This window comes from Pan paniscus, chromosome 1 (genome assembly GCF_029289425.2).
Source record: "Pan paniscus chromosome 1, NHGRI_mPanPan1-v2.0_pri, whole genome shotgun sequence".
Classification (NCBI taxonomy): Eukaryota; Metazoa; Chordata; class Mammalia; order Primates; family Hominidae; genus Pan; species Pan paniscus.
The window spans coordinates 117,929,392-117,955,133 of NC_073249.2; the positions used below are offsets into that span (position 1 = coordinate 117,929,392).

The following is a 25,742-nucleotide window of genomic DNA, read 5'->3' on the forward strand; positions in this document are numbered from 1 at the left end:
CTACTTCAAAAAGAATGAACAGAGCCATCGCTGAGCTGTAGAACAACTTTAAGAACATTTGTAGAAATTGTAGAACATCTTCTGAATTGATAGCTCTGTTCATTTTTTGTCTTTTTTTATCTCTGTGTTTCACTTTGGATAGTTTCTGTTGGTATGGCTTCAGGTTCACACTTACCTCTTCTACAGTGTCTAATCTCCTGTTCAGCCTATCCAGTGTTTGTTTTTTTGTTTGTTTGTTTTTGAGACGGAGTCTCACTCTGTCACTCAGGTGGAGTTCAGTGGTGCAATCTTGGCTCAATACAGCCTCCACCTCCCAGGTTTAAGCGATTCTCCTGCCTCAGCCTTCTGAGTAGCTGGGACTACAGGTGTATGTCACCACGCCTGGCTAGTTTTTGTATTTTTAGTAGAGACAAGTTTTCACCATGTTGGTGAGGCTGGTCTCAAACTTCTGAACTCAGGTGATCTGCCCGCCTCAGTCTCCCTAAGTGCTGGGATTACAGGCATGAGCCACAGCACCCTATCCAGTGTACTTTTCATTTCAGTCATTGTAATACTCATTTCTACAAGTCTAATTTAAGTCTTTTTCTTTTCTTTCTTTTTTTTTTTTTTGAGACGGTGTTTTCTTGTCACCCAAGCTGTAGTGCAATGGTGCAATCTCTGCTCACTGCAACCTCTGCCTCCTGGATTCAAGTGATTCTCCTCCCTCAGCCTCTTGAGTAGCTGGGATTACAGGTGCCCACCACCACACTCGGCTAATTTTTAGTATTTTAGTAATTTTCGTATTTTTAGTAGAGACGGGATTTTACCATGTTGGCCAGGCTGGTCTCGAACTCTTGACCTCAAGTGATCCGCCCACCTTGGCCTCCCAAAATGCTGGGATTATAGGCATGAGCCACTGCGTCTTTAAAAAATTTTAAGTCTTTAAAAAATTTTTTTTTCTTTAACATTCTCAATCCATTCTCTAATTTCTTGTGGAGTACAGTTATAACTGTTGCAATGTCCTTATCTACTAATTATCTTGTTATTTCTGGGTCAGTTTGATTTTTCTCTTCATTATGGGTCCTGATTTCTTCTTTGCGTGCCTGGTTATTTTTAAAAATTTATTTTAAGAGACAGGGTCTTGCTCTGTTGCTCAGGCTGGAGTGCAGTGGTATGATCATAGCTCACTGTAGCCTCAAACTCCTGGGCTCAAGAGATCCTCCTGCCTCAGCCTCCCAAGTAGCGAGGGCTACAAGCATGTGCCACCATGCCTAGCTGATTTTTTTAAATTGTTTTTGTGGAAATGGGGGTCTTGCTACATTGCCCAGGCTGGCTTTGAACTCCTGGCCTCAAGTGATCCTCCCACCTCGGCCTCCCAAAGGGCTGGGATTATAGACATAAGCTACTGCACCTACCCACCTGATGATTTTTCAGTTGGATATTGTGAGTTTTAGCTTGTTGGGTGCTAGATATTTTTGTATTCTTTTAAATATTCTTGAACTTTGTTCTGGAACACTGGTTACTTGGAAACAGTTTGATCCTTTTGGGTCTTGCTTTTAAGCATTTTTAGGCGGGACTGGCACAGCCTTAAGTCTGGGGTTATTTTTCTTTACCACAGAGGTAAATGTTTCTGAGTACTCTACCCAATTTCCTTGAAATAACGAGGTTTCCTATTATGGTTGCTGGTAACAGGAATTATTCCTGTTCCTGTGTGAGGTCTGAATATTGTTCTCTGCCGTCCTTTCAGGTAATTATTTCCCTGGCCTCAGGTAGTTTCCTCACATGCATGTGCTGATGGGTGTTCAGCTGAAGACTTGGTGGGGTGGCTGGGGAGGCCCCCTGCTCAGATCTCCAGAATTTTTTTTCTGTTTAAGTCTTTCTTCTCTAATCTTCTGCCCTGTGAACCTCTTTGGCCTCCCCAGACGATATATCAGCTTCCTCTCTTCAGTTTAGGAAGAACTCTGGACTCTGCCTGGGTGCCCCTCCCCTGCACTGTGCCTGAAATTCTCTCCAGGCAGTAAGCCAGTTAGCTGTGGGGTCCTCCTTGTTCAGTTCCTTGTCTTTCAGGAATCGTCGTCCTTTGTGCCTGGTGTCCAATATCTTGGAAACAGTCATTTCATATATTCTGTCGTTTTGGGTTTTTTTCTTTTCTTTTCTTTTTTGAGATGGAGTCCTATCGCACAGGCTGGAGTGCAGTGGCGCGATCTTGCCTCACTGCAGCCTCCGCCTCTCGGGTTCAAGCAATTCTCTGCCTCAGCCTCCCGAGTAGCTACCGCGCCTGGCTAATTTTTTGTATCTTTTTTTTTTTTTTGAGACGGAGTCTCGCTCTGTCGCCCAGGCTGGAGTGCAGTGGCGCGATCTTGGCTCACTGCAAGCTCCGCCTCCCAGGTTCACACCATTCTCCTGCCTCAGCCTCCGGAGTAGCTGGGACTACAGGTGCCCGCCACCACGCCCGGCTAATTTTTTGTATCTTTAGTAGAGACGGGGTTTCAGTTGAACTCCTGACCTCGCGATCCGCCTGTCTTGGCCTCCCAAAGTACTGGGGTTACAGGTGTGAGCCACCACGCCCGGCCCATTCTGTGTTTTTGTTTTGTTTTGTTTTGTTTTGTTTTTTATTAGCTGTTTCCGGTAAAAAGGTAAATGTGATCCCTGTCACTCCATCTTGACCAGAAGCAGAAGTCCACCCAGAAATGAACTTTTACATTTCATACTCATGTCTGTCATGGGGAAGTTAAGTGGGCCTGGCCTTATCCTTTTACTTTGTCGTCATCTTTTTCAAAACTTCATAAGTAGTTCTTAAAGAATTCAATATTTATTGCGTGCCCACTGTGCACTATGCTGTGTGTTAGCTGCTGAAATGTATAGGCTTGATTCCTTTACCAGATGGACCTCAGGTCTAGTGGGGAGGACAGGCAAGGTTCTTGTGGCTACAATTAAAAGTGCTGTAATACATATTTTGAAAGATCTAAGATGCCACTGCAGTGTAGAATGACATGTACGTTGTCTTAAATATTAGAAATGATTCTGGATTAGGATTGATGGCTTTGTGCTGACTTGTGAATTCTGTCTCCTAACCATGACCAGGTTGTCTGCCCTTTCCTGGACATCCGTATTTTTTTCTCCCATTGAAGTGGCAGGATTGAATCTGTACTCTTGGGTCCCTAGCTCTCCTGGATTTATCTCCTTTCCATATGACCTTTTCTTTCTGCTTAACCTTTGGGCCTGCTGTAACATCTCATTTCATTTTTCTTTTTTAACTTTCACCAGTATAAGAATGTTAGAGACTGAAATATTAAAAAATTAATTGCATTTGCTATAGGTAGATGAGTTTTTCAGTGAGTTTGCCCATTTTCAAAAGCAAATCTTCATTGGTTATTTGGAGCGGGTGGGAGGGACAGCTTAAGGGCAGTAGAAAACCACAGTTTTGCTAGTAAATCTGGCCTACATTTCCAAAGGAACTCCTTGGATGATGAGTGAGGTCCATTACCATTTCAGTTGTTTCAGTGAAGCTGAGAGTTGCCAGTGACACGTGATAATCCTCCTCATTCTGTAGTTGAGCAATAGGAAAATGTGGGTAATGCCAGTCTGCATTGACTGGGTCGGCTGTGTAGAGCATTGCCTGAAAAGTAAAAGTTGCAGTCCTGATTGGCTCAAGACTGATATCTTACAGCCTGATGAAGACAACCACGAATTCCAGTGCCATAACTGATGGACTTTTTCTTTTCTCTTAGTCAGTTATGACAAGGACCTTCCTTGGAAAGGTAACCTGTGTTTAGATGACTGTGATCTTAGCCCTTGTGATCTGCCTGGTGCTTGTGGTAGCTCTGGATGTTCCTGTTTTTCCTGAAGGACCTCATTGATGTCATTTCAGACACTATCCTCACTCAAGAGAATGTGAGGTTTTGCTATGTGTGAAATATCATATAAGACACACTGCTATGTCAGTTTTTAAGCCTCTGGTTTCAGAAGCTCTGGCAGCCCTACTTTTTCTCAGATGCCTGGCAAGCCTGCATGTCTGAATAGCCCTTCTTTCCTGCAGAGGCTGTGAGAAGCTCTGCCGAGCATTTGAGAGTTAACCATTACTTACGGAGCAAGACCTGCGTGAGGCACTGATTGTACTAACTTACAAAAATTGTGTAAGAGATTCTTTTGACATCAAAGGTACTTACGGTCCAGAGGGGAAATCACATACGTGAATTCGGAAGCCCATTCAAGACTGCAAGAGAAAATTCAAAGATAAACAAAACAGTTCATGTTTTGAGTTCTGTTTCTTTAGATTTCTATGTGGAATTGGTGGCTTGAGTGACCAAGTAGCTGGCATCCCAACCATTTATAGACATGTTCTATTTTGAGGTTGAGTTTGTGGTTTGGGGAGGATGTGTAATCATTTTCAACAAATGCTTACTGAGTGTGCAAAGTATTCCTGTGGAAGGCACAGGGAGTACCAAGAAGTATAAAGTTACATTCCCCAGCTTCCAAGGAGCTTCTCATATCTGGGAGGGCAAGGCATGTTTAAGATTTTAAAATCTTAGTAAGATTATAAGTCTTAAGAAAAAAGCATAATCATCCACATTTATTAGAAATATATACTGAACTATTAAACTGTCTAAGAAATGGGGCTTGGGTGGTGAGCATGTGGCCTGGAAAAGAGAAGGATCTTCACTCTTTGCTATATAGACTCTATATAGTATGTAATTTCTATATGGTTTGAAATTTTTGCCAAGTGCAGTTATTACCTCTTTGGAATTTTTATTTTTTTTTATCAGTTACAAAAATTATAGAGAACAGAAGATTGTATTAATACATATAATATTAACCTTGAATATCTCTATGTGGTAGGATTATGAGTGACTTATCTTTATTATGCGTTCTTATAATTGTCTACATCTTCTTTAATGAATATATATTATTGTATAAGTAGAGAAAGGAAGTATTTGAAAAACAAAACCCAAAACCACCTACAATGATTATTATAACTATATTTTAACATGCTTACTATATTTTGGATATAATATACCAGCTTTCCCTTTTTTACCTCCTTACTCTCACTGCAAGTCTAGTAAGGTTGTTTTATTATTATCATTATTACTATTGTTATTAAATAAAAAGGTGAAACAAAGGCATTTGCTTCTTGCTTCTGCCCCTTGTCATTTTTGAGTGAGCTAGACTAGAAGTAAAAGGAACCCAGTTACGAACTTTTCAGCTATACTGTAAAGGATGCCCAGAAAAATTTAAATTATGCTGATTTGGTTACAATTACGCCTGCCAGTGTGGGCTATGATCTCTTGTTTTAAAGCATCCTAAAAATACTTTGCTATACCTTTATATTTAGTTCTGTTGGAGAAAGCAATTAGATTGTCCCATCTCCCATCTCCCCATCTGGTGCAGTAAAGAAAACTCATCTGCTTGGCTTACTTTGTGTTAGAGAGAATTTAAATTTCCAAGTTATTTGTGATTCACATTAAGTAGTTAAATCCCATCCCTCCCAAATTTTGTACTGGGAATCCATACCCACTTTGTAATTATGAACTTAATTACTCTGAACAGTAATAAAGTTCAGATATTTAAAGAAGCCAAAGATTGAAGGAGAGTGGCTGTCATTTCTAAATTAATTTTTTTTCCCCTTATAGCATGTGTTTGATGATCTCAGAGGCTCAGTATCCTTGTCCTGGGTTGGAGATAGCACTGGGGTAAGTCATATTTTGAGTCTGTTATTTCAGCCCAGCAAGAAGATGATAACAGATTTGGGGGAGGGTTAAGCACCTAATATCATTTCTTCCTGAAACTGTCTTTAGCCTCAATCACAGAAAACACGTTTGCAAGACAGACTTTCAGGAAGTTGTAGTTGTGTTGGTTTTGCTTTAGAATTGGGAACATCTTTTTTGCGGGGGGGGTGGGGACGGAGTTTCGCTCTTGTTGCCCAAGTTGGAGTGCGATGGCATGATCTCAGCTCACTGCAACCTCCACCTCCCGGGTTCAAGCGATTCTCCTGCCTCAGCCTCCCAAGGAGCTGGGATTACAGGCACCCACCACCATGCACAGCTGATTTTTTGTATTTTTAGTGGAGATGGGGTTTCACCATGTTGGCCAGGCTGGTCTTGAACGCCTGACCTCAGGTGATCCACGCGCCTCAGCCTCCCAAAGTGCTGGGATTACAGGCATGAGCCACTGCGCCTGGCCGGGAACATCTTCTGACCACCTTCTTCCACGGTGGGAAGATGGACACCTTTTCAGTCCTTGGTGGCTGCTTAGCATCAAGATGAGCAAGAAGAAAGATGAAAGTGCTCTGTACTGAGAAGGGAAGCTCACAATGCTTGGGGAAACCCCTATATAGAAACAGAAAATGTCCATTAAAAACATCCTGGCACTTTTCCTCCAAATTGTATTGTTCCTGTGTCCTTTCCTACAGGTGTGTTGAGGGACTGTGGTGCCCATGGGCTCATGGTTGTTCATCTGTTGGTCCCTGCCCCTGCCACAAAGGAGGTACTGCCAGGATTGGGGGAATGGAAGGAGGATCAGTCAGCTCCTTATCCCTCCTGATATACAGCTGGGCTCCCACTAGGAGGACACGCTGAGGATACATTGGCCCCTGGTCTTAAATCAGGACTTGTTGCCTGGCTGTCTTATTATCCTGCTTGAACAAGAGCAGGGGCAACATCTCCTGCCCCCTGGTATTCCATAATGCATGTGTCATAGCATTGAGGCACATGATAGTTATATTAGAAGCCTAAAGAAATAAAATCTTGGTGCTGAAAAGCAAATTGTAAATTTCTTATTTTGATTAATTTTTAAACTTTCAGTAGAATTTCTTTAAGCGTAGTTCAGTTTTTTCTAAAATTTGAATTGTACCCTAATTTCCATGATTTACCCATTTATCTTAGATAGTTGGTATCTCCAAGAATTTTTTTTTTTTTTTTTTTTTTTTTTTTTTTTGAGACAGAGTCTTGCTCTGTCACCCAGGCTGGAGAGCAGTGGTGCAATCTTGGCTCACAGCAACGTCCACCTCCCAGGTTCAAGCAATTCTCATGCCTCAGCCTCCCAAGAAGCTGGGACTACAGGCAAGCACCACCATGCCCCGCTAATTTTTGTATTTTAAGTAGAGATGGGGTTTCACCATGTTAGCCAGGCTAGTCTCGAACTTCTGACCTCAAGTGATCCGTCCGCCTCAGCCTCCCAAAGTGCTGTGATTACAGGCGTGAGCCACCGTGCCCAGCCATCTCCAAGATTTCTCATATGGCTTTCTGAGACTCCCTAGACTCTTGGAGTAATCCATCCAGAGTCATTTCCTCATGCATAGTTTTTGGTAGATAAGGTACTGAAAAAATGAATTTCATGAAGAACCAACGGCAAGGAGAAGAAAAAGACAGACATACATGACACAGTGATCTCTGTGAGAACACCCACGCTATTCTAGACTCTGTAAGGAGAAAAGGGAAGAGGGTTCTTGCCTGAGAGTATCTTACAATAATTTGGATACAAAATAGTTAAAGCCTTCTTTTATTTTAATGTGTATATGAGTAGTCAGCCTCACTGCTTCAATGGAGGCAATGGGGATCATCCCAACAAAATGAGCTGAGGACTTTCTCATCATTCTCAGCCCTAGTAACTAGATCCTTCTAGACTTTGGGGAGTACTACAAAGTAGGGATATCAAAAGTCTTTTAGGTGTTGGCTTAATCTCGAACACATATCAGCATGTGATTGGAATATGTTTTTTATTTACGGAATGCTTTTTTCTCTCTCCAGGTCATTCTAGTCTTGACTACCTTCCATGTACCACTGGTAATTATGACTTTTGGACAGTCCAAGCTATATCGAAGGTGAGATCAATAACACGCGTTGGAGCATTTCACTAAGTAACATTGAGAATATAGATTCTCCCTTTTCTAGACGTGATGGCATGTAACAGTTGATGTAAAAGATCTTCTAGCCATCTTAAGTTTTCACCAGACTGTCACACTCAGCACATGTTTTTGTTGTTGTTGTTGTTGTTGTTGTTTGAGACAGGGTCTCACTCTTGTCACCCAGGCTGGAGTGCAGTGGCGTCATCTTGGCTCACTGCAGCCTCCACCTCCCAGGCTCAAGCCATCCTCCCACTTCAGCCTCCCAGGTAGCTGGGACTGCAGGCACACGCCACCATGCCCAGCTAATTTTTTGTATTTTTTGTAGAGACAGGGTTTCCCCATGTTGCCTAGGCTTGTACTGAGCTCCTGGGTTCGAATGATCCACCTGCCTCCAAAAGTGCTGGGATTATAGGCGGGAGCCACTGCACCCGGCCCTTAGCACACTTTTTAACGTCTACTCTTTTTTTTTTTGAGCAGGGTCTAGCTCTGTCACTCAGGCTGGAGAGCAGTGGCGCAAACACAACTCATTGCAACCTCTCCCTCCCAGGCTCAAGCCATCCACCATCTTCCCACCTCAGCCTCCCAAGTGGCTGGCATTACAGGCACGTACCTCCATGCCTGGGTAATTTTTGTATTTTGGATAGACAGGGTTTCACCATGTTGCCCAGTCTGGTATCGAGCGCCTGGGCTCAAGCTGTCTTCCCACCTCAGCCTCCCAAAGTGCTAGGATTACAGGTGTGAGCCACCATGCCTGGCCTTAGCATCTAATTAGCAACTGAAAGAAGTATGAAAAGGGACCTGGTTCCAAGGAGGTTGGTTTGACCTGACTGAGGGGCAGAACAATAAAGGAAGATGAAGAAAGAGTGTATAGTGCTGTGTGTTTGTGTTCATTTATATGGATATTTATTTGTGGGAAGGTAGTATGGGGTTTAAAAAGTCTTTCTATTTAGTGTGAGTACAAAATGGTTTTTTATATTCCTGAAATGAAAATCTTCATTGTACTTTCCCAGCAAATATTTACACAGCATTTTGAGGCCTAAGCAGATTATTTTTAGTTAAGAAGGAGGCTCTCAGGTCGGACCTACCAAAGTGCTTTGTAGTGTTCACACTGGCGATGATGGTGGTAACATGTATTCTGGAACCACAACCTATACTGTGACATTGGTGAAGTTTTAGAGTTGTCTTCTCAAAGGTATGACTTGGTTAAAAAGTAGATTCCGTTCCTTAGCAGTAAGATTCAAGACCAACTAACTCCTAGAGATTGCTGAATGATTGTGTCTTCTCAATCATTTATGTCTGTCTCATTTTCCCCTAGAGACCTAAAGAAATAATGACATACCAGCAGATGATATAGAAACTACCCTAGGGTCAGGGTATCTCCCAGGAGTAATGGTACTTTCTCAAGGTTCTTTATTTGACTGCTGTTCTTGGCCCAAGTGGGAGTGAACCCATGTTCAAGCTCTGAAATGGATTAGCCTAACCTCTCTTCCCCATGAGGTATGAACTTTGACTACATCTCCTGGGCATGGAGCCAGAGGTCTCTGCCCTTCAATACATTGATGTTGGTTCCAGAGAGGCAGCAAATACCTTTAGGCCAACAAGGAATTGCCATCTAACTACAGTGTAAATTCCATGAAGGCAAGGTTCTTGACTAACTGGGGTCCCCAGAATCTAGCCAAATGCCTAACATGTAGTAGGCAGGCAGCAAATAATAATTGAATAAATGAATGAATGTCTTGGCTTCTTTATAATTTTTAGATGGTTAATTAATTTTTTTTAAATATAGGATTGACTATATTTTAGAATCTTGGTGCTAGAAAGCGCTATAGTAGGTGACTTTGTTTATTCAATCAGAACAGTAGTTGAACCATTTTAGATGAAAAACATCCTATTTGGGGAGAGAAAAATGCATTTTAAAATGTGTAACTTTGCTTCAGTAACTCTTTCCTGTGGTTAAGAATGTTTGCTATTATAAATTCCCTCCTCACAAAATTAGCTGGGCATGGTGTCACACACCTGTGGTCCCAGCTACTTGGGAGACTGAGGTAGGAGCATCTCTTGGGTCCGGGAGGTTGAGGCTGCAGTAGCTATGATCACATCACTGCACTCCAGGCTGGGTGACAGAGCAATACCCTTTCTCAAAAAAATAAAATATCTCCTCATGATAGTTTTTCTTACCAACCTGTGTTTCATTATAAAAGCAGTATAATCATATTATAGGACATTTGAAAATTTTAAAGGAAAGAAAAAAGTTCACCATACAGCCACGTGTAATCTTAATTTGTTTGCAGTTTATTATCTTGACCTTCCCCTTTGATGTTGTATCATATAATTGTAGCGTATTGGGAGGCAATGTGGAAGCAAAATGTTGCCAAGCTTTGTTGGCAAGTAGGCTCAGGATTGAATCACAGCACTGTCATTGCAAACAGAATGAACTTGGGAAAGTCATTTAACCTCCTAAGTCTTTTTTGTCATCTGTAAAAGGACAATAATAATGCCCACCTCAGAGCCGTTGTGAGGTATGCTCTGCAGTGCCTGGCATGGAGTAATAGCTTGGTGCTGTTAGCTGCTGCCATGCCAATGATCAGGGATGGCATGTAGCCAGCAGGTACTGGCATTGCTGTACCAGTTGTTAAAATGAATTTGAAGCCTTCAGGCAGATTGCCTGCCCCCAGATGCCTCCACGTCTTCTACAAATGCACACTGCACCCCCTAGCCCCTGCCAACATGCAAATGTTACTAACACCTGGCATTATGACCTACATCCATGCTGATGGGTCGGTACTCATACCTTCACTCTGCTGGTAACCCCTCATTTTTTTAGATTGACATAATTTACTTAATCATTGTTCCATTGGATAGTTAGGTTGTAGCTGTTTTTTTCGCTGTAACTAATACTACTGTGATCAGTATCATACATATTTGTGTCATAGGGGATGTTTATTTCTAGTTCACTCTTCAGTAGCAAAGGAAAACCTCCACTCTGATGGATGTCAATGTGTTTTAAAGGCTGTTTGTTAAATGCCTCTTTCTCTAGGTTGAATTATCTTCTATACCTAATGCCTCAACAACTTAAGACAATCAAAACCAAAACAAGAACCAATACTGCCATGTCACTGTTTAAATACCACCACCATCAGACTCAGCCTTTTTTCAGCCTGTTTTTGTCTAGTCTTGTAAAAAACCCCGCTTTCCTGACATACTTTACTAGAGTGCAATTCTATTTGTTTCTGATATAGTATAATGTTACCAAGGTACTTTTTTTTCATGTTACCCAGCAGTTTTTTGTTTCTTTTTTTGTTTGTTTGTTTAACCACATTGACTTTGAATATTAATTATCTCTTCCCTGCCATGAAGTGGAAACTGACTCTGTACCCACTTCCAGAGTTTAGGCGGAAACTGTAAATATGCCTTGTTGCCTTTCCAACTGGGCTGGCCTGGCTTAAAGTGACTGGCCAACCAAGTCAACCATGTCAAACATGCCAACCAAGAGGCAACTGTTGTTTCAGAAATGAGAAAGGGAAAGAAGCAGTTTGATCAAAATGGGTCCTGAGTATGCTGAGGTTGCCCAATTACCGATAAAAGCCCATTGAACCCACTCTGAAGATTTTTCTGTTTTTCGCAGCATTGGTGATTATATTATTCGTTAGACCATCTTCGCGTACTAAATCTTATATGGTTAAAGGTTCATTTGGATTTGAAATAAAAAACAGCAAATCACATGCCACCTGCTCTGTGTATTACAGCATGAAGTCTCACAAGAATAGAAGGAAGTTGTCTCTGTTGATATACAGAATTAGAGGGAGTATACTTCTGTCTTTAGGCCGTGAAAAAGAATTATTGAAGGATTTGGGAGATTATATGTATGTGTATGTATGTATATGTGTGTATACATATGTTTCTGTATACATATGTTTGTGTGTATGTACATGCATACACACACATATGCATATTTTCCATTTAAGGGAATCATATTTGTATAGTATAAATTTTGATTTCCTTATAAGGAATATTAGTTTTATAATGGATTATAGAGTATGTTTGTCTCTCACTTGCACATATGAAGTTAAAGAAATAAACTAGCTACAATTAAGATGATAATTTGATTTTTGGCAACTAAAAGATATTTTCCATCTTTTTGTTTTATGATGTCTTGAGTCCAACTTTTCATTGTATAATTTACTTAGTGAAGCAAATGTAGGCATTATTCTACACCGATGTTATATACCTAATTATTAATATCACAAAGACTGCTGGGCTATTTTATTCCTGGTGTTTCTATTGAGAATTGCTCAAATTTCCCTATTAAGAGGTTTTGCATTAAAATATATTACATAGTCAATGTAAGTTTTTCAGAATGTTACTTGAGATTTTTTAAAAAGGATAACTTAAAGGTATACAATGCAAAGTGCTGCTAGTGCAGTAAACCAGCTTCTTCAAGGCATGTTGTGTAACAACCTTTTTAATGATATGCTCAGTTCAGTTTTCACTGCAGTAGATTGTTAACAATGACTGCATATTTCAGTTACAAGCTTGGGATAAATTCCATTTACAACATATATTTTCTTGCTTTTTTTTTTTTTTAAAGAAAAAGTATATTAAAATGTGATGATGGCATTTTACCTTTAATACAACTTCACTTCTATACATGTAAAGTTGTCAATCAGAGTAAGATGAAGACCCACAAATACATATTCATGTTCCTTCTGATTAAAAGTTCTGTGATTTTTTTATTTACAATATCTTACTCTCTTTATTTTCCCACTTGTAGTTTCAAAATTTCTACAGAAAACATGTATCCTTTCCCAATAATGATAAAACACAACATAGTTAAATAAAAACACAAGGTAATATCAGACAGTGGGGGAAAAAGACACTGAAATATTGGGAATTAAGTTTATTATGAATTCAAATCTTGCCAATATTACCCAGCAGTAATTTCAGGTCCATGATTATTTTGATACATTTTAATAAACTACATTCTCCCTATTGATCTTTTACCTGGAAATCTCAGTGCAGTTGGTTGTCATTATTAGTGATAGTTATGTTCTGTAAAGTTGTCATGAATATTGAATTAGTTAATAGTGAACCATTGCTCCTAGGGGGACATATAGGGTTAGGTTTCTGCAAACTTCTGGTCACAGCACTCATTTTCATCAAATGATCAATACATAACTTTGTTTTATGTGTGTTTCTGTTTAAAGATACCTTATTTAATGTGTATTATTGATTCATTAACACTGAATTCACGGCCAATAGCACTAGAACTCTTGCCCAAACAAGGCTTGTCTCATATACTCATATTTCCTCCATGAGGCACATCAAAGTCTTCTTGTGTTTAGGAACACTAAACAGCTTGTTGACACTGCTCTTGGAGGCTATTTAAACAGAAAAAGTACCCCCCCAAAAAAAGCATAAACTTGCAAAAACCTAAGTAGAAAAAAACTAAGTAGACCGTGAAAAGGACACTTATTTATAGTATTAGAACTGAACACAAAGGCAAAGCATCACCTTGTTTGACCTCAGCTGGGAATGGGTACACTGGGTGACTCACATTTTTGCTGCTCTATGAATGTCTATAAATGACTGGCAAGGGACCATGAGTACTGATTTGGGGATTACAAATAAATTTAAGAAGGTAAACAAATTTACAAATATAGAATCCATGAATAATGAAGATTGTATAAGCTTTCTCAATTAGTAAAAACCACAAAACAATAATATTTTTAAGAGTTTACCATCATCCTTGTTACTTTTATGTTATAATTTATAGTGGCTTAGTCATGGCAAAATGAACAAAAGAAAATGGGTAGAAGCAGAAAGAGTTTTTGAGGTGCATGCTTGAAAAAGCCTACATAGCTGTTAATGAAACTTAAAGATGATTCTGGTGAAGGCTCAGAAAGAAAAGAGGAGGGCTGTAGAGAAAACTTCTATCTTAGAGAATACCTAAGTAATCCATGGTAGAATATTCATAAAAATGTGGACCACAAAGGCCATTATGATGGGTTTCTGGCAGAAATGAGGAACTCGTTGTTGGACAGTAGAGAAAAAGCAATCCTTGTTATAAAGTGGCAGAGAACTAGGCTGAATTGTGTTCATGTTCTAGTGTTTTGTGGAAAGTAGAACTTGCAAACAATGAAATTGCATATTTAGCTAAAACAATATCTAAGTAAAATGTTGAAGTTGCAGCTTGGTTCCTCCTGACTGCTCGTAGTAAAATGTGGGAAAAGAGAAATGACTTAAAGACAGAATTATTAAGCAAGAAGAAAGCAGTACTAAAAGATTTGGAAAATTCTCAGTCTATCTAAATTGCACAGACTGCAATAATAGGATGTGAATAATTAGGATGTGGCCAAGTGACCATTTGATAAAGAGATTAGCATAGGTGTAAACTAAGAACTCAATCAGTCACCCCAACAGGAAAACTGCCAGTTTGAACCCAATGAGGGAAGGCTTTCAGATTTCAAGGACCACAGAGCTATTCAGTTGCGTATGTGTGCTCTTCTTTAAGACAAGGCCATTCAGGGATCACCAAGGCTGCCTCCTCAATTTCAAAAGAAGGGACCATCACCCAAAGCCATGGGAGAAGGGCCACCCAGATCCTTGCGGGCCTACCCCCTTTCTGGCAAGGCTGCAGAGCAAGAACACAATCCCAGCGTGTCTGGGAAGAGGAGGGACCCCCTCCCCAATATTGGACCTGTAGGACAGAGCATAGAGCCAAAGAGAATTGTTTTCAAGCTTTAATATCTAGGCCAGGCACAGTGGCTCATACTTGTAATCCCAGCACTTTGGGAGGCTGAGGTGGAAGGATTGCTTGGGGCCAGGAGTTTGAGACCAGCCTGGGCAACATAGTGAGACCCATCTCTACCAAAAAAAAAAAAAAAAAAAATTGAGTGTGGTGGCACATGACTGTAGTCCTAGCTACTTGGGAGGCTAAGGCAGAAGAATTGCTTGAGCTCAGGAGTTCTAGGCTATAGTGAGCTATGATCTCATCATTGCACCCCAGCCTGGGTGGCAGAGCAAGACCCTCTCTTTATTTATTTATTTTTGACACAGGGTCTTACACTGTTGCCCAGGCTGGAGTGCAGTGGCATGATCACGGCTCATTGTAGCTTTGAGCTCCTGGGCTCAAGTGATCCTCCTGCCTCAGCCTCCCAAGTGGCTGGGACTACAGGCTGGAAACCACCATGCTCAACTAAATTTTGTATACTTTGTAGAGATGGGTTTTCACTATGTTGCCTTTGGGAGGCCGAGGTGGGAGGATGCCCAGCCTTAAGACCTACTCTTTAAAAATAACTAAATAAATATATCTCATGAAGTTTGCCTGTATTTTAGACTTATTTGGAGTCACCTTTCGTCTTTTCCATTTCCCTTTTTTGGAATGGAAATGTCTATACTGTGCCTGTCCCACCATTGTATTTTGGAAGTGCATAACTTGTTTGGTTTCACAGGTACACAACTGAAGAGCAGTTTGCTTCAAGATGCTCATACCTTGAGTCTCACCTTTGTCTGATATAGATGATATTTAGATGACACTTTCAATTTTAGACTTTAGAGTTGATGCTGGAACAAGTTAAGACTTTAGGCCAGACGCGGTAACTCATGCCTGTAATCCCAGCACTTAGGGAGGCCTAGGAGGGTGGATCATCTGAGGTCAGGAGTTCGAGACCAGCCTGGTCAACATGGAGAAACCCTGTCTCTACTAAAAATACAAAAATTAGCTGGGTGTGGTGGCACATACCTGTAATCCCAGCTACTTGGGAGGCTGAGGCAGGAGAACCGCTTGACCCTGGGAGACAGAGGTTGCAGTGAGCCGAGATCATGCCATTGCACTCCAGCCTGGGTAACAAGAGTGGAACTCTGTCTCAAAAAAATAAAATAAAATAAAAAGGCTTTTGAGGCTGCTGGGATGTAATGAATGTATTTTGCATGTGAGAAGGACATGAGTTTGGAGGAATGGAGTGGAGGGGCAGGGTGGGGGTGTCAGGATGCCGTACACTGAATGTTTATGTTCCCTCTGAACTCATATGTTGAAATTTTAACCCCTAGTGCGATGGTATTAGGAGGTGGGACCTTCAGTAAGTGATTAGGTCATAAGGGCAGAACCTTCACCAGTGGGATTAGTCCCTTTATAAGAGAGACCCCGAGAGCTCCCTTGCCCCTTCTGTCATGTACGGTTACAGTGACAAGAGGGTAATCTGTGAAGCAGGAAGCAGACCCTCACCAGACAGCACATCTGCTGGCATCTTCATCTTGGACTTCTCAGCCTCCAGAACAGTGAGAAATGAATTTCTGCTGTTTATAAGCCACCCAGTTTATAATATTCTTTTATAGCAGCCCTAGCTAAAATAAGCTGTATTCCAAACATATTTGTATTTTAGCATTATTTTCTTGAGTTATAAACATGTGCATGTTTACACCGTGGATACATGCAAAAATGATCATTTTTTTTGGTAACCAGAAAATGGATATTAGTGTTGATGCATAGAATTGTTATTAAAAAGACTTGTTTCTTTTTTTTTCTTTTTTTTTTTTTTTGAGATGGAGTCTCGCTCTGTCACCCAGGCTGCAGTGCAGTGGCACGATCTCAGCTCACTGCAACCTCTGCCTCCTGGGGTCAAGCAATTCTCTGCCTCAGCCTCCTGAGTAGCAGGGATTTCAGGCGCGTGCCACCACGCCTGGCTAATTTTTGTGTTTTTAGTAGAGACAGGGTTTCACCATCTTGGCCAGGCTGGTCTTGAACTCCTGACCTTGTGATCCACCTGCCTTGGCCTCCCAAAGTGCTGGGATTACAGGCGTGAGCCACCACGCCCGGCCAAAAAGACTTGTTTCTAAAGCAGTTGGTTTCACAGCGTTTTAACTGTTTACTTATCATTCAACGGCTGTTCATAACGCTATTATCATATGGAATTTGAAAATTAGATTTATCAAAGTTGCTTCATCAATTTCCTCTTCATGACATATGCTGATAGAAAATAAAGTGCTAGGATCACGCCTCTAATTCTAGAGCTTTGGGAGGCCAAGGTGGGAAGATTGCTTGAGGCCAGGAGTTTGAGACCATACATATCTTCATGATATGTATGCTGATAGAAAATAAAGCTACATTTAAATAAAGCATTATGTTAAGAAATATACCCCTGGGCCCAAAGTGGCCTTGCTAGAACCCTACTTAAGTCCCAGCAGGTTGATACTAGTTCATTTTCTCCATTTATTTAACGGACTAAAGTACCAGAGTGCTGTAGCAGGTGATTTTTTGTTTTGCTCATGCTGGTTTCTTTTTTTGAAGGGCAGGGATGTGTTTGTTGTGCCAAGTTCTTAAAAAGCAAGCAGGCTTGCCAACAGGTTTGTGGAGATTCTCTGGGGATGTCATGAAGGAGGACCAATTTGTAAACTAGTACTAATCAGGCTGCTTCAACCCCTTTGGAAGATTTACAGAGCTGTTGATGATACATGCACTGTAGAGCTGGGAATTGTTTATGCACATCTCTTGGCCAGCTGTCAGGAAGATAAGAGCTGATCTACTGCAAAGCCAAAGAAAGGGTAATATAATATAGGACTCTGTTGGGTGGCGCCCAATTGTATTTCATTTATCTAGGAATTTTCTGTGTGTGTGTATGTACTTAAGGAAGGATAGAGTCATTCAGACAACTTAGACATATGTAGTTTGTTTCAGCATATTATCAGGGACCTCTACATACACACATGGATACTTCCCTTCTGTCTCCAACTTTCTCTTAGCTGATCTCTTCTGCCAGGTCATAAGCCCCCAGCAAGATAGAGGAAGACCCCAGTTTGTAAGGGAAAAAATCCTCACAGATAATTAAAAGTTATCTCCAGTTTAGGGCTAAAGGTTCAGAGAATTGGACTATAGTTTCAATTTTGCCCTTAATTAACTAGTTGACTTTTGATAAATTGCCTTCCCTTGCAACTCCTCATCTGTGAAATGAGGGAGTTGGACAAGATGTTCACTTCAGCCCCTTACACTGCTCATGGTTCTGCAATTCTTTATTTGTTGAGGCCGCTACCAAAACCTGTAACATCATTTACATCATGTACATTCAAGCTTCACTTATTGATGGGGATACATTCTGCGAAGTGCATCATTAGGTGATTTCATTATTGTGCAAACATCACAGAGTGTACTTACACTTGGACAGTATAGCCTGCTACACACCACAGCTATATGGTATAACTTCTTGTTCCTAGGCAACAAACCTGTAGAGCATGTTACTGTACTGAATACTGTAGGCAGCTGTAACACAGTACTAAGTGTTTGTATATCTAAACATAGAAAAGGCATGGTAACAATATGGTTTCATAATCTGGACTCACCATCATATAAACAGTCCATTGGTAACCAAAACATCTTCATGCAACACATAACTATATTCTATCATTGAAGACCACTGCAGATTACATTTATCTGTGTGCAAAAATTTGCAGTGCACAGCAGTCTTCATTGATGGATACTTAAATTTAATGAACATTAAGATTTAGCATTGTGTATTGTGTAAGAGAGCTATACATAGTATTAAACCTGTCAGGGTTAGACAGCTATGGAATTTTTGCTTTTATTTTCCAGAATCTAAACATGGATTCGAATACTTCTCAAAGATATTGTTGGAATGAACTTTTGGAAAAAGCTTGGAAACTCTGAGAGTTGAGATTAAGTTTGTTTGTTTTTCCTAGCTGTATTTCATGTACTGAGTGCCTTACAGACTTGTGCCTAGGGATGGTAACTTCTACGGGGAAAAACTTCAAGAACTTGCTACAGCTTCATTTACAGCTTTATCATAACTACTGTGGATTAATAGATTAGTTAGAAGCCTTTGGGAGCACTTTGCACCTTAAACTAACCTGAATAATAAGGGAATAGTTGATTCTGTAACTAAGTACAGAGGAATGACAGGCTTCAGGGTCAATTCAATTCAGTGTCATAGGCTCTGCTTCTCAGGTATTCTGAAATTACCTTCTCTGTGCTCCCATTGTGACAGAATGACGATAGCAGTCTTTACTGTGTGTTCACATACTGCATCATTGGGGTTTCTCAACCTTAGTACTCTTGACATTGGGGCCAGGTAATTCTTTATTATTGTGGGACTGTCCTGTGCCTTTTAGGATGTTTGGCAACATCGCTGGCCACTACCCACTTAATGCCAGTAGCACCTCAGCCTTGCATTGTGATAATCAAAAATGTCTGTAGGACCGGGCGCAGTGGCTCATGCCTGTAATCCCAGCACTTTGGGAGGCCGAGGCGGGCGGATCACTTTGCGCTTGGGAGTCAAGACCAGCCTGAGCAATGTGGTGAAACCCCGTCTCTACTTAAAATACAAAAATTAGCCAGGCGTGGTGACACGGACCTGTAATTCCAGCTACTCAGGAGGCTGAGGCTGGAGAATCACTTGAGCCTGGGAATTGCACCACTGAGCTGAGATTGCATCACTGCACTCCAGCCTGGGTAACAGAGTGTGATCTTGTCTCAAAGGAAAAAAAAAAGTCTGCAAACATTACCAAATGTTTCTTGGGGGACAAAAGCACCCTGATTGAGAACTGCTGGTCTGAAGGAATATAGACCATTTTATCAGGTGGCTATCATAAGTGGGAGGCAGTGTGCTTCCTAGAAGACCCCAAATTTCCCACCCACCTTTTATCTCCCATTGGCTCATCCTGAGTCACTCCCCGATTCCTGAACCCCCATCACTGGTGAGCGGGTTGGGGGGGGGGGTGGAATGTTCTTCGGACTCACCAGGGCACCTCTGGAGCTAGGAATGTGGCTGTTCAGGGTGAGCCGAGTCTCTCAGCATGATTGGTGGAAAGGGAGAATGAAAGCTGAGTAGGAACTCAGTAATATCCATGACCACTGCACCCTAAATTTGCCCTTTTTTTCTTCCTCTCAGTGAGGATTATGGGAAGAACTTTAAGGATATTACAAATCTCATCAATAACACCTTTATTCGGACTGAATTTGGCATGGCTATTGGTCCTGAGAACTCTGGAAAGGTGAGACTCATTCTTGTATACATAAAGCTTGTGCTTGATACCACATGCAGAGCTGTCAGATATTAGTATTGGCATGGTCCAGTGATTCACAGTAATGTATTTTAGTTTAGTATTGCTATATTTATATTTTAAAATTAAACACAATTTTTTTAAGGGTCTCACTCTGTCTCCCAGGCTGGAGTGCAGTGATACCGTCACGGCTTGCTGCAGCCTTGACCTTCCAGGCTCAAGGGATCCTCCCACCTCAGTCACTTGAGTAGCTGGGACTACAGGCTCTTGCCACCACTCCTGGGTAATTTTTATATTTTTTTGTAGAGGGTTTTGCCATGTTGCTCAGGCTGGTCTTGAACTTCTGGGCTCAAGCAATCCACCCACCTCAGCCCCTGAAGTGCTGGGATTACAGGCATGAGCCACTGTGCCTGCCTTAAACACAATTTAATATCGATCATATAAGAATGAAACTCTGAGCACACAGGTTTGTTTTTGTTCCCCGCCCAAGGTGCACCAAAGCCCTTAATAATTATGCAGCAGTTGCTTAACATTACAATGTATATAACCTATGACAACATTTTAGTTTTTTGGAAAACTAATCTCAGCCTAATCTAGGCTTGAACCCACAGATATGATGTCCCAGCTCAGTTCAGGGTGTTATTTTTTTATAAGAATAAGACCCAAGGGGTAGAGTGGAACAACTAATCAGTTTTTATAACTCTTCTTATTTCTAGAACTAAAATTTCTTAACTAATGTCTGGTGAAAATGGTGTAAGAATTCCTGTGCTTGCATAGATAGTATCATACCCTGAATCAGATCTTTCCTCTTCCTATCAGGTGGTATTAACAGCAGAGGTGTCTGGAGGAAGTCGTGGAGGAAGAATCTTCAGATCATCAGATTTTGCGAAGAATTTTGTGCAAACAGATCTCCCTTTTCATCCTCTCACTCAGATGATGTATAGCCCTCAGAATTCTGATTATCTTTTAGCTCTCAGCACTGAAGTAAGTCCAGTTGAGGAACATGGTTTGCCTTTTGCATTTTATAGTCTCAAATGTACTGTCTTAGAAGGATCCTTTAGGAAATGCTTTTAATATTGGACTTCTTTCGAGTCTCCTTATGGCATGAAGTATGTATTTTTTTTGACACTTTTTCCTATTTGGTAAAGGACACGATTTCCACATGCTATCTATTCCAGGTAAGTGTGATGCCTAGTTGTCACTGTAATTTTTTTAAGTGACTAAATGTATGGTATTGGAGTAATGAACTAGAAAACAGTTTAATTTAATCATTCTTGTGCTACAAGGGACAAGCATAAATTGTCAAACTCCTGATGTTGTCATTGTTCCTTTCCTATGATCAAACAACATCTTTCTAATTTTTTTCTTTTTTGTTATGTCCTCAGTTTATAAAACATACTGATTTCTGTCTTTGACACTCATGTATTAAATATCCAAAGTCTTAAATCCCCGCGCTCCCTACCACGTTCCTATACTTTCCCCAGAAACCAGTGTGTTTCCCTAACCCTCCCACTTCTCAAAGTTCTCTGAGGAACACATTCAGCTTCTCCTTTCCTGGAGGACCAGTCTCCTTTATTGTGGTTAAGGGCCCAAAGTGGCTGAGTTGCTAGACTATAATAATCAGAATTATACTTTACATTTTTATGGCCTTCTCTCATCAGATAGAAACACCTGAGGAGCTAGTTCAAGAGGCACATCCCTTTGCCCAAACCCAGATGTAATAAATCAATGACTTCTGTTGTGGGGTGGCTAATATTTTTAACAGGCTCCCCAGCTGAGCCTGAGCACCAAAGTTTGAGAGTCATTGCTGTACTGACTGTTTTGGGGTCCGAAACAAGATCATCAACTGTGAACAAGTCAGGCTGAGCAAAGGATGACATAGGAGGACGAAGGGCACTGGAAGAGAGGTCTGGGTTCTGAGCCTTCTGTGGGGAGATTTTTGAGCAGAGGTGAGGCTGAGGGGCACCAGGAGGGCCAGAGTTATGTTTTTTTTTTGCTTTTGTTTTTGTTTTTGTTTTTTTGAGACAGAGTTTTGCTCTTCTTGCCCAGGCTGGAGTGCAATGGCACAATCTGGTCTCACTGCAACCTCCGCCTCCCGGGTACAAGTGCTTCTCCTGCCTCAGCCTCCAGAGTAGCCGAGATTACAGGCATGTGCACCCAGGCCCAGCTAATTTTTTTGTATTTTTAGTAGAGACAGGGTTTCACCATGTTGGCCAGGCTGGTCTCGAACTCCTGACCTCAGGTGATCTGCCCGCCTCGGCCTCCCAAAGTGCTGGGATTACAGGTGTGAGCCACTGTGTCCGGCCTCAGAGTTATGCTTAGCAGTGGAGGCCAGAGGAAGGAAACTAGCTTGCTGGGGAGTAAGCTTCAGATCTTAGAACAACAATTCCTGGAAATTGGCCTCCAGCAGCTTAAGCTGAAAGCACTACAAGGGAGCAAGGAGTGAACAGACCCATAGAGCTCCCCTTTGACTACTGCATCTTCCTTACCAAGTGTCTCAGGGTTATTAAAACAGCACTGTCCTCAGGAAGAGACAGATACAGTCTGCTTCTGTACCTGAAATTTCTTCCATTTAAGGGTAAGTCTGAAGTACATATAATTGGGATGGAGAAGAGGGACCAATTTGTACTAAAGTGCAAATCAGTGGTATCAAATTCTGCCTTGTCTTTATAAGTAGAATTAGGTAAATTAGAAATGCTAGGATGTGAGTATTACCAGGGGAGAAAAAGTTAGAGGAGAATGGTGGGTGAGAGTACAGGAGTACTGAACATAAATTCTGCCTAAATAAGTTACATTTAATTTCAGCTAGACTAGGACATCTCTGTCCCATCTCCACTGAGGCGGAGCTCAGTAAGCTCACATTGCCGGTGTAATGTTGTCAGTCAGAATTTTGTTAAGTCTCTGCTACATTTCAAACTATTGGCCAATCCCTCCTTTTGAGAACTCTAATTGTTTGGCTTCTGTGACATTATTCCTTTTAGTTCCTTCCTTAACGTCCTTTCAGCCTACCCTTAAATGCCTACTCCTCATTTCACTGAGCATTCTCTTCCACTCTTACCATTTAGCTACCACCACCTATAATGTATAAGATTTTCAAATCCTTATCTCTAGCCCTGGCTTTCCCCTAATGCATCATATTCCTGTCTTGCTGCCCCCTGAATATCTCTAGCTGGATGTTCCACAAGCACCTTAAATCAATTTAAAACTGAGCTTCCTCCCTACTCTTCTCTCAGACCTGATCTTCTTCCCTTAATCCTTATACTAGTTAATGATATCACAATGCATCCTATACCCCAACCAGGAAACTAGAGTGACCAACTTACATGCATGTGCATGCACGTGCGTACACACACACACACACACACCCCTACCTCTCATCCTGCCCTGCAGGAGAAGTCATCCAGTTCTACTATGCTAGCTTCTAAATTCTTGCAGAGCCTGTTCCTCATGGCCAGTGTTCAAGACCTCATTAGCTCTTACCGAACTAATGTGGCAGTCATTCACTGCTTTTCCTTGCCTCTAGTCTGGACCCTCTGAAATCCATCTTTCCCATTCACGTCCAAGTACTCCACCTAAGAAAGTGAAACGGACTGTGTCATCCTCCTGCTTAGCACACATTCCTCCTGAGAGCACCTCATATGCAATAAACCCTGGAGTCCTTACCATGGCACAGAAGGAAGGCTCTCTGTGAGCTGGCCTCACCTTTCTACCTAGCGTTAGTTCCTCATTTGCTTACCTTGGAATTTGCACTCAAGTAATGCCTGATGGCTTTTAGCTCCCTGCACACACTGCAGGGTTTATGACCTCCTTGCGTTTGCTAATACTAGTCTCTCTTTGTGCAGCAACACCTCATCTCCCTGTTTGCCTTCTTTTGGTCCCACTGCTCATCATTTAAAACTCAGTGCACCTGTCTTCTTCAGGACACCATCTCTGATGCAATGTTCCTCCTCTCCTCACTTCTATACTAGACCATATTTTATAACTCTGCATAGTGTTGAACTTTCTTCTTATCTATGCGCCTTGTTAAACTGTGAGCCCCTTCTCTCAGCAGGGAGTGTGTCTTATTCATCTTTGTATCCCCAGTGCAACATCTGGTACAGTGCCTGGCACATAATAGGCACTTCATACGCATTTGTTATTCTGAACTTCCAAGACCCCAAAAGGGCCCAGATAAACCATGTGTGTGTCTGTGGAGCTCGGGCAGCTCTGATGGAGCTTCAGTGTGTGTTTTTCCTGTCCTGAATGATTGGATATGAAATATTAAAGGTCATACAAGCAACTACACAGGATAAAGCTAGAATTTTGATAAGTCATTTATAATCTTTCAGAATGGCCTGTGGGTGTCCAAGAATTTTGGGGGAAAATGGGAAGAAATCCACAAAGCAGTATGTTTGGCCAAATGGTGAGTAACAGAACACTCCATCTGTGCAGAGCCCTAAACCCTTCCTGATAGCGCTGCCAAAAATCACATGAATAAATATTGAGCACTTACTGTGTGCCAAGTACTCTTCAGGGTGCCATAAGAGATATTGGAGAGGGGTGTGACACAGGCCTTGACCTGGAGGAGCTTCTCATTCCGCTGGAAAAGAAGACTTAGTCTCACTTAAATGTTAGAACATAAAGTATAAAACAAGGCAGGTGACTGAGTTGCTGCTGCCTGCCCAGGGTTCATTCTCCATGAATGGTGACATCAATTAAAATACAATAAAATATAGCTTTAATTTAGGGATTTAAATACTTCTCCATGCCCAGATTTACCCTCTTGTCTAGAGTTCCATTTCAGTCATGTAGAACATGGCAAGGAATCAGGAAGAAAGCTGAAAGAGCTTCCAGACTCCTGAAGTCACATTGCGCACCAAAACTCATTCACTTTTCTTGGAGAGATTCCCTGCCCCTCCGGGTGCCTGCTTAAAGAGGATGGAGTGGAGGGAGCTCTTACTTGGGAGTCTCGTCACCTTTGTTCTGTCCTCACTCTGCTGCTAGTCAGGGGCTCAACCTTTCTGGGCTTTAGTTTTTTCCTTTTGTGAAAGGAGGCTTATTTGGAGAATGTGGGGATGGCTAAGCAAGAACTGAATTAACAGGCTTCATGCCTCCAAAATCTGATTAGGCTCAGAATGTTGTTTAGAGCCTCTTTCTCCTTTCCCTTTGACTAATTTCAGCTAATTTGTGAATCCCAGTTTATAGCAGATTGGTTACAGAGGTAGGATATGTAACTGCTGCAATAAGCACGTAACAGCATTAGAATTACAGCCTGAGAGCTGGAAGGAGGTGGAATTACTCTAAAAGAGCAGACAAAAACTTAGAGAATAATCAGTATTAAATTATTTAGTGCTAGATCAAGAAAGTACACCTGTGTTAGTAACTTCTAATGGGAACACTGTGTTATAGTTTGATAGAATTGATGTTCATGATGATGACCCACAATCCCAAGAGTTTCCTGTACTCTAGGAATCAGGAAAGTGTAGAATACAGATTTGAAATATGTCTACCAAGATTGATTAAAATATTAAATATATTGCTTAAATAAAGTAGGCCTTTTCTAGAAATGTTCTTGTTCTTGAGATAGGGTATTGCTCTTTTGTCCAGGCTAGAGTACAGTGGCACAGTCATGGCTTACCACAGCCTTGACCTCCTGGACTTAAGTGATCCTTCTGCCTCAGCCTCCCAAGTAGCTGGGACTACAGGCATGTGCCACCATGCCTAGCTAATTTTTGTATTTTTATTTTGTAGAGATAGGGGGTCTCACTATGTTGCCCAGGCTGGTCTCAAACTCCTGTGCTAAAGCAATCCTTCCTCCTCAGCCTCCCAGAGTACTGGGATTATAGGTATGGGCTACCATGCCTAGCCCCAGAAATGTTTTTTTAATGAGGTTTTTATAGCACCACTCTGGTACGCATGCCACATTTGCTTT

At 41.4% G+C, this 25,742-nt stretch overlaps 1 protein-coding gene across 3 annotated transcripts in view; it reads left to right on the forward strand.

Annotated features, from left to right (window-relative positions):
• Nucleotides 1-25,742, forward strand: part of SORT1 (sortilin 1) — an 88,237-nt gene that overhangs the window by 22,694 nt on the left and 39,801 nt on the right. For all 3 annotated transcript variants that reach the window (XM_055114907.2, XM_034932867.3, XM_055114918.2), the window contains exons 2-6: nucleotides 5,610-5,669; nucleotides 7,725-7,798; nucleotides 19,720-19,822; nucleotides 20,651-20,815; nucleotides 24,160-24,233. In XM_055114907.2, coding sequence (XP_054970882.1) covers nucleotides 5,610-5,669; nucleotides 7,725-7,798; nucleotides 19,720-19,822; nucleotides 20,651-20,815; nucleotides 24,160-24,233 — 476 coding nt within the window. The remainder of the gene's footprint in view (nucleotides 1-5,609; nucleotides 5,670-7,724; nucleotides 7,799-19,719; nucleotides 19,823-20,650; nucleotides 20,816-24,159; nucleotides 24,234-25,742) is intronic.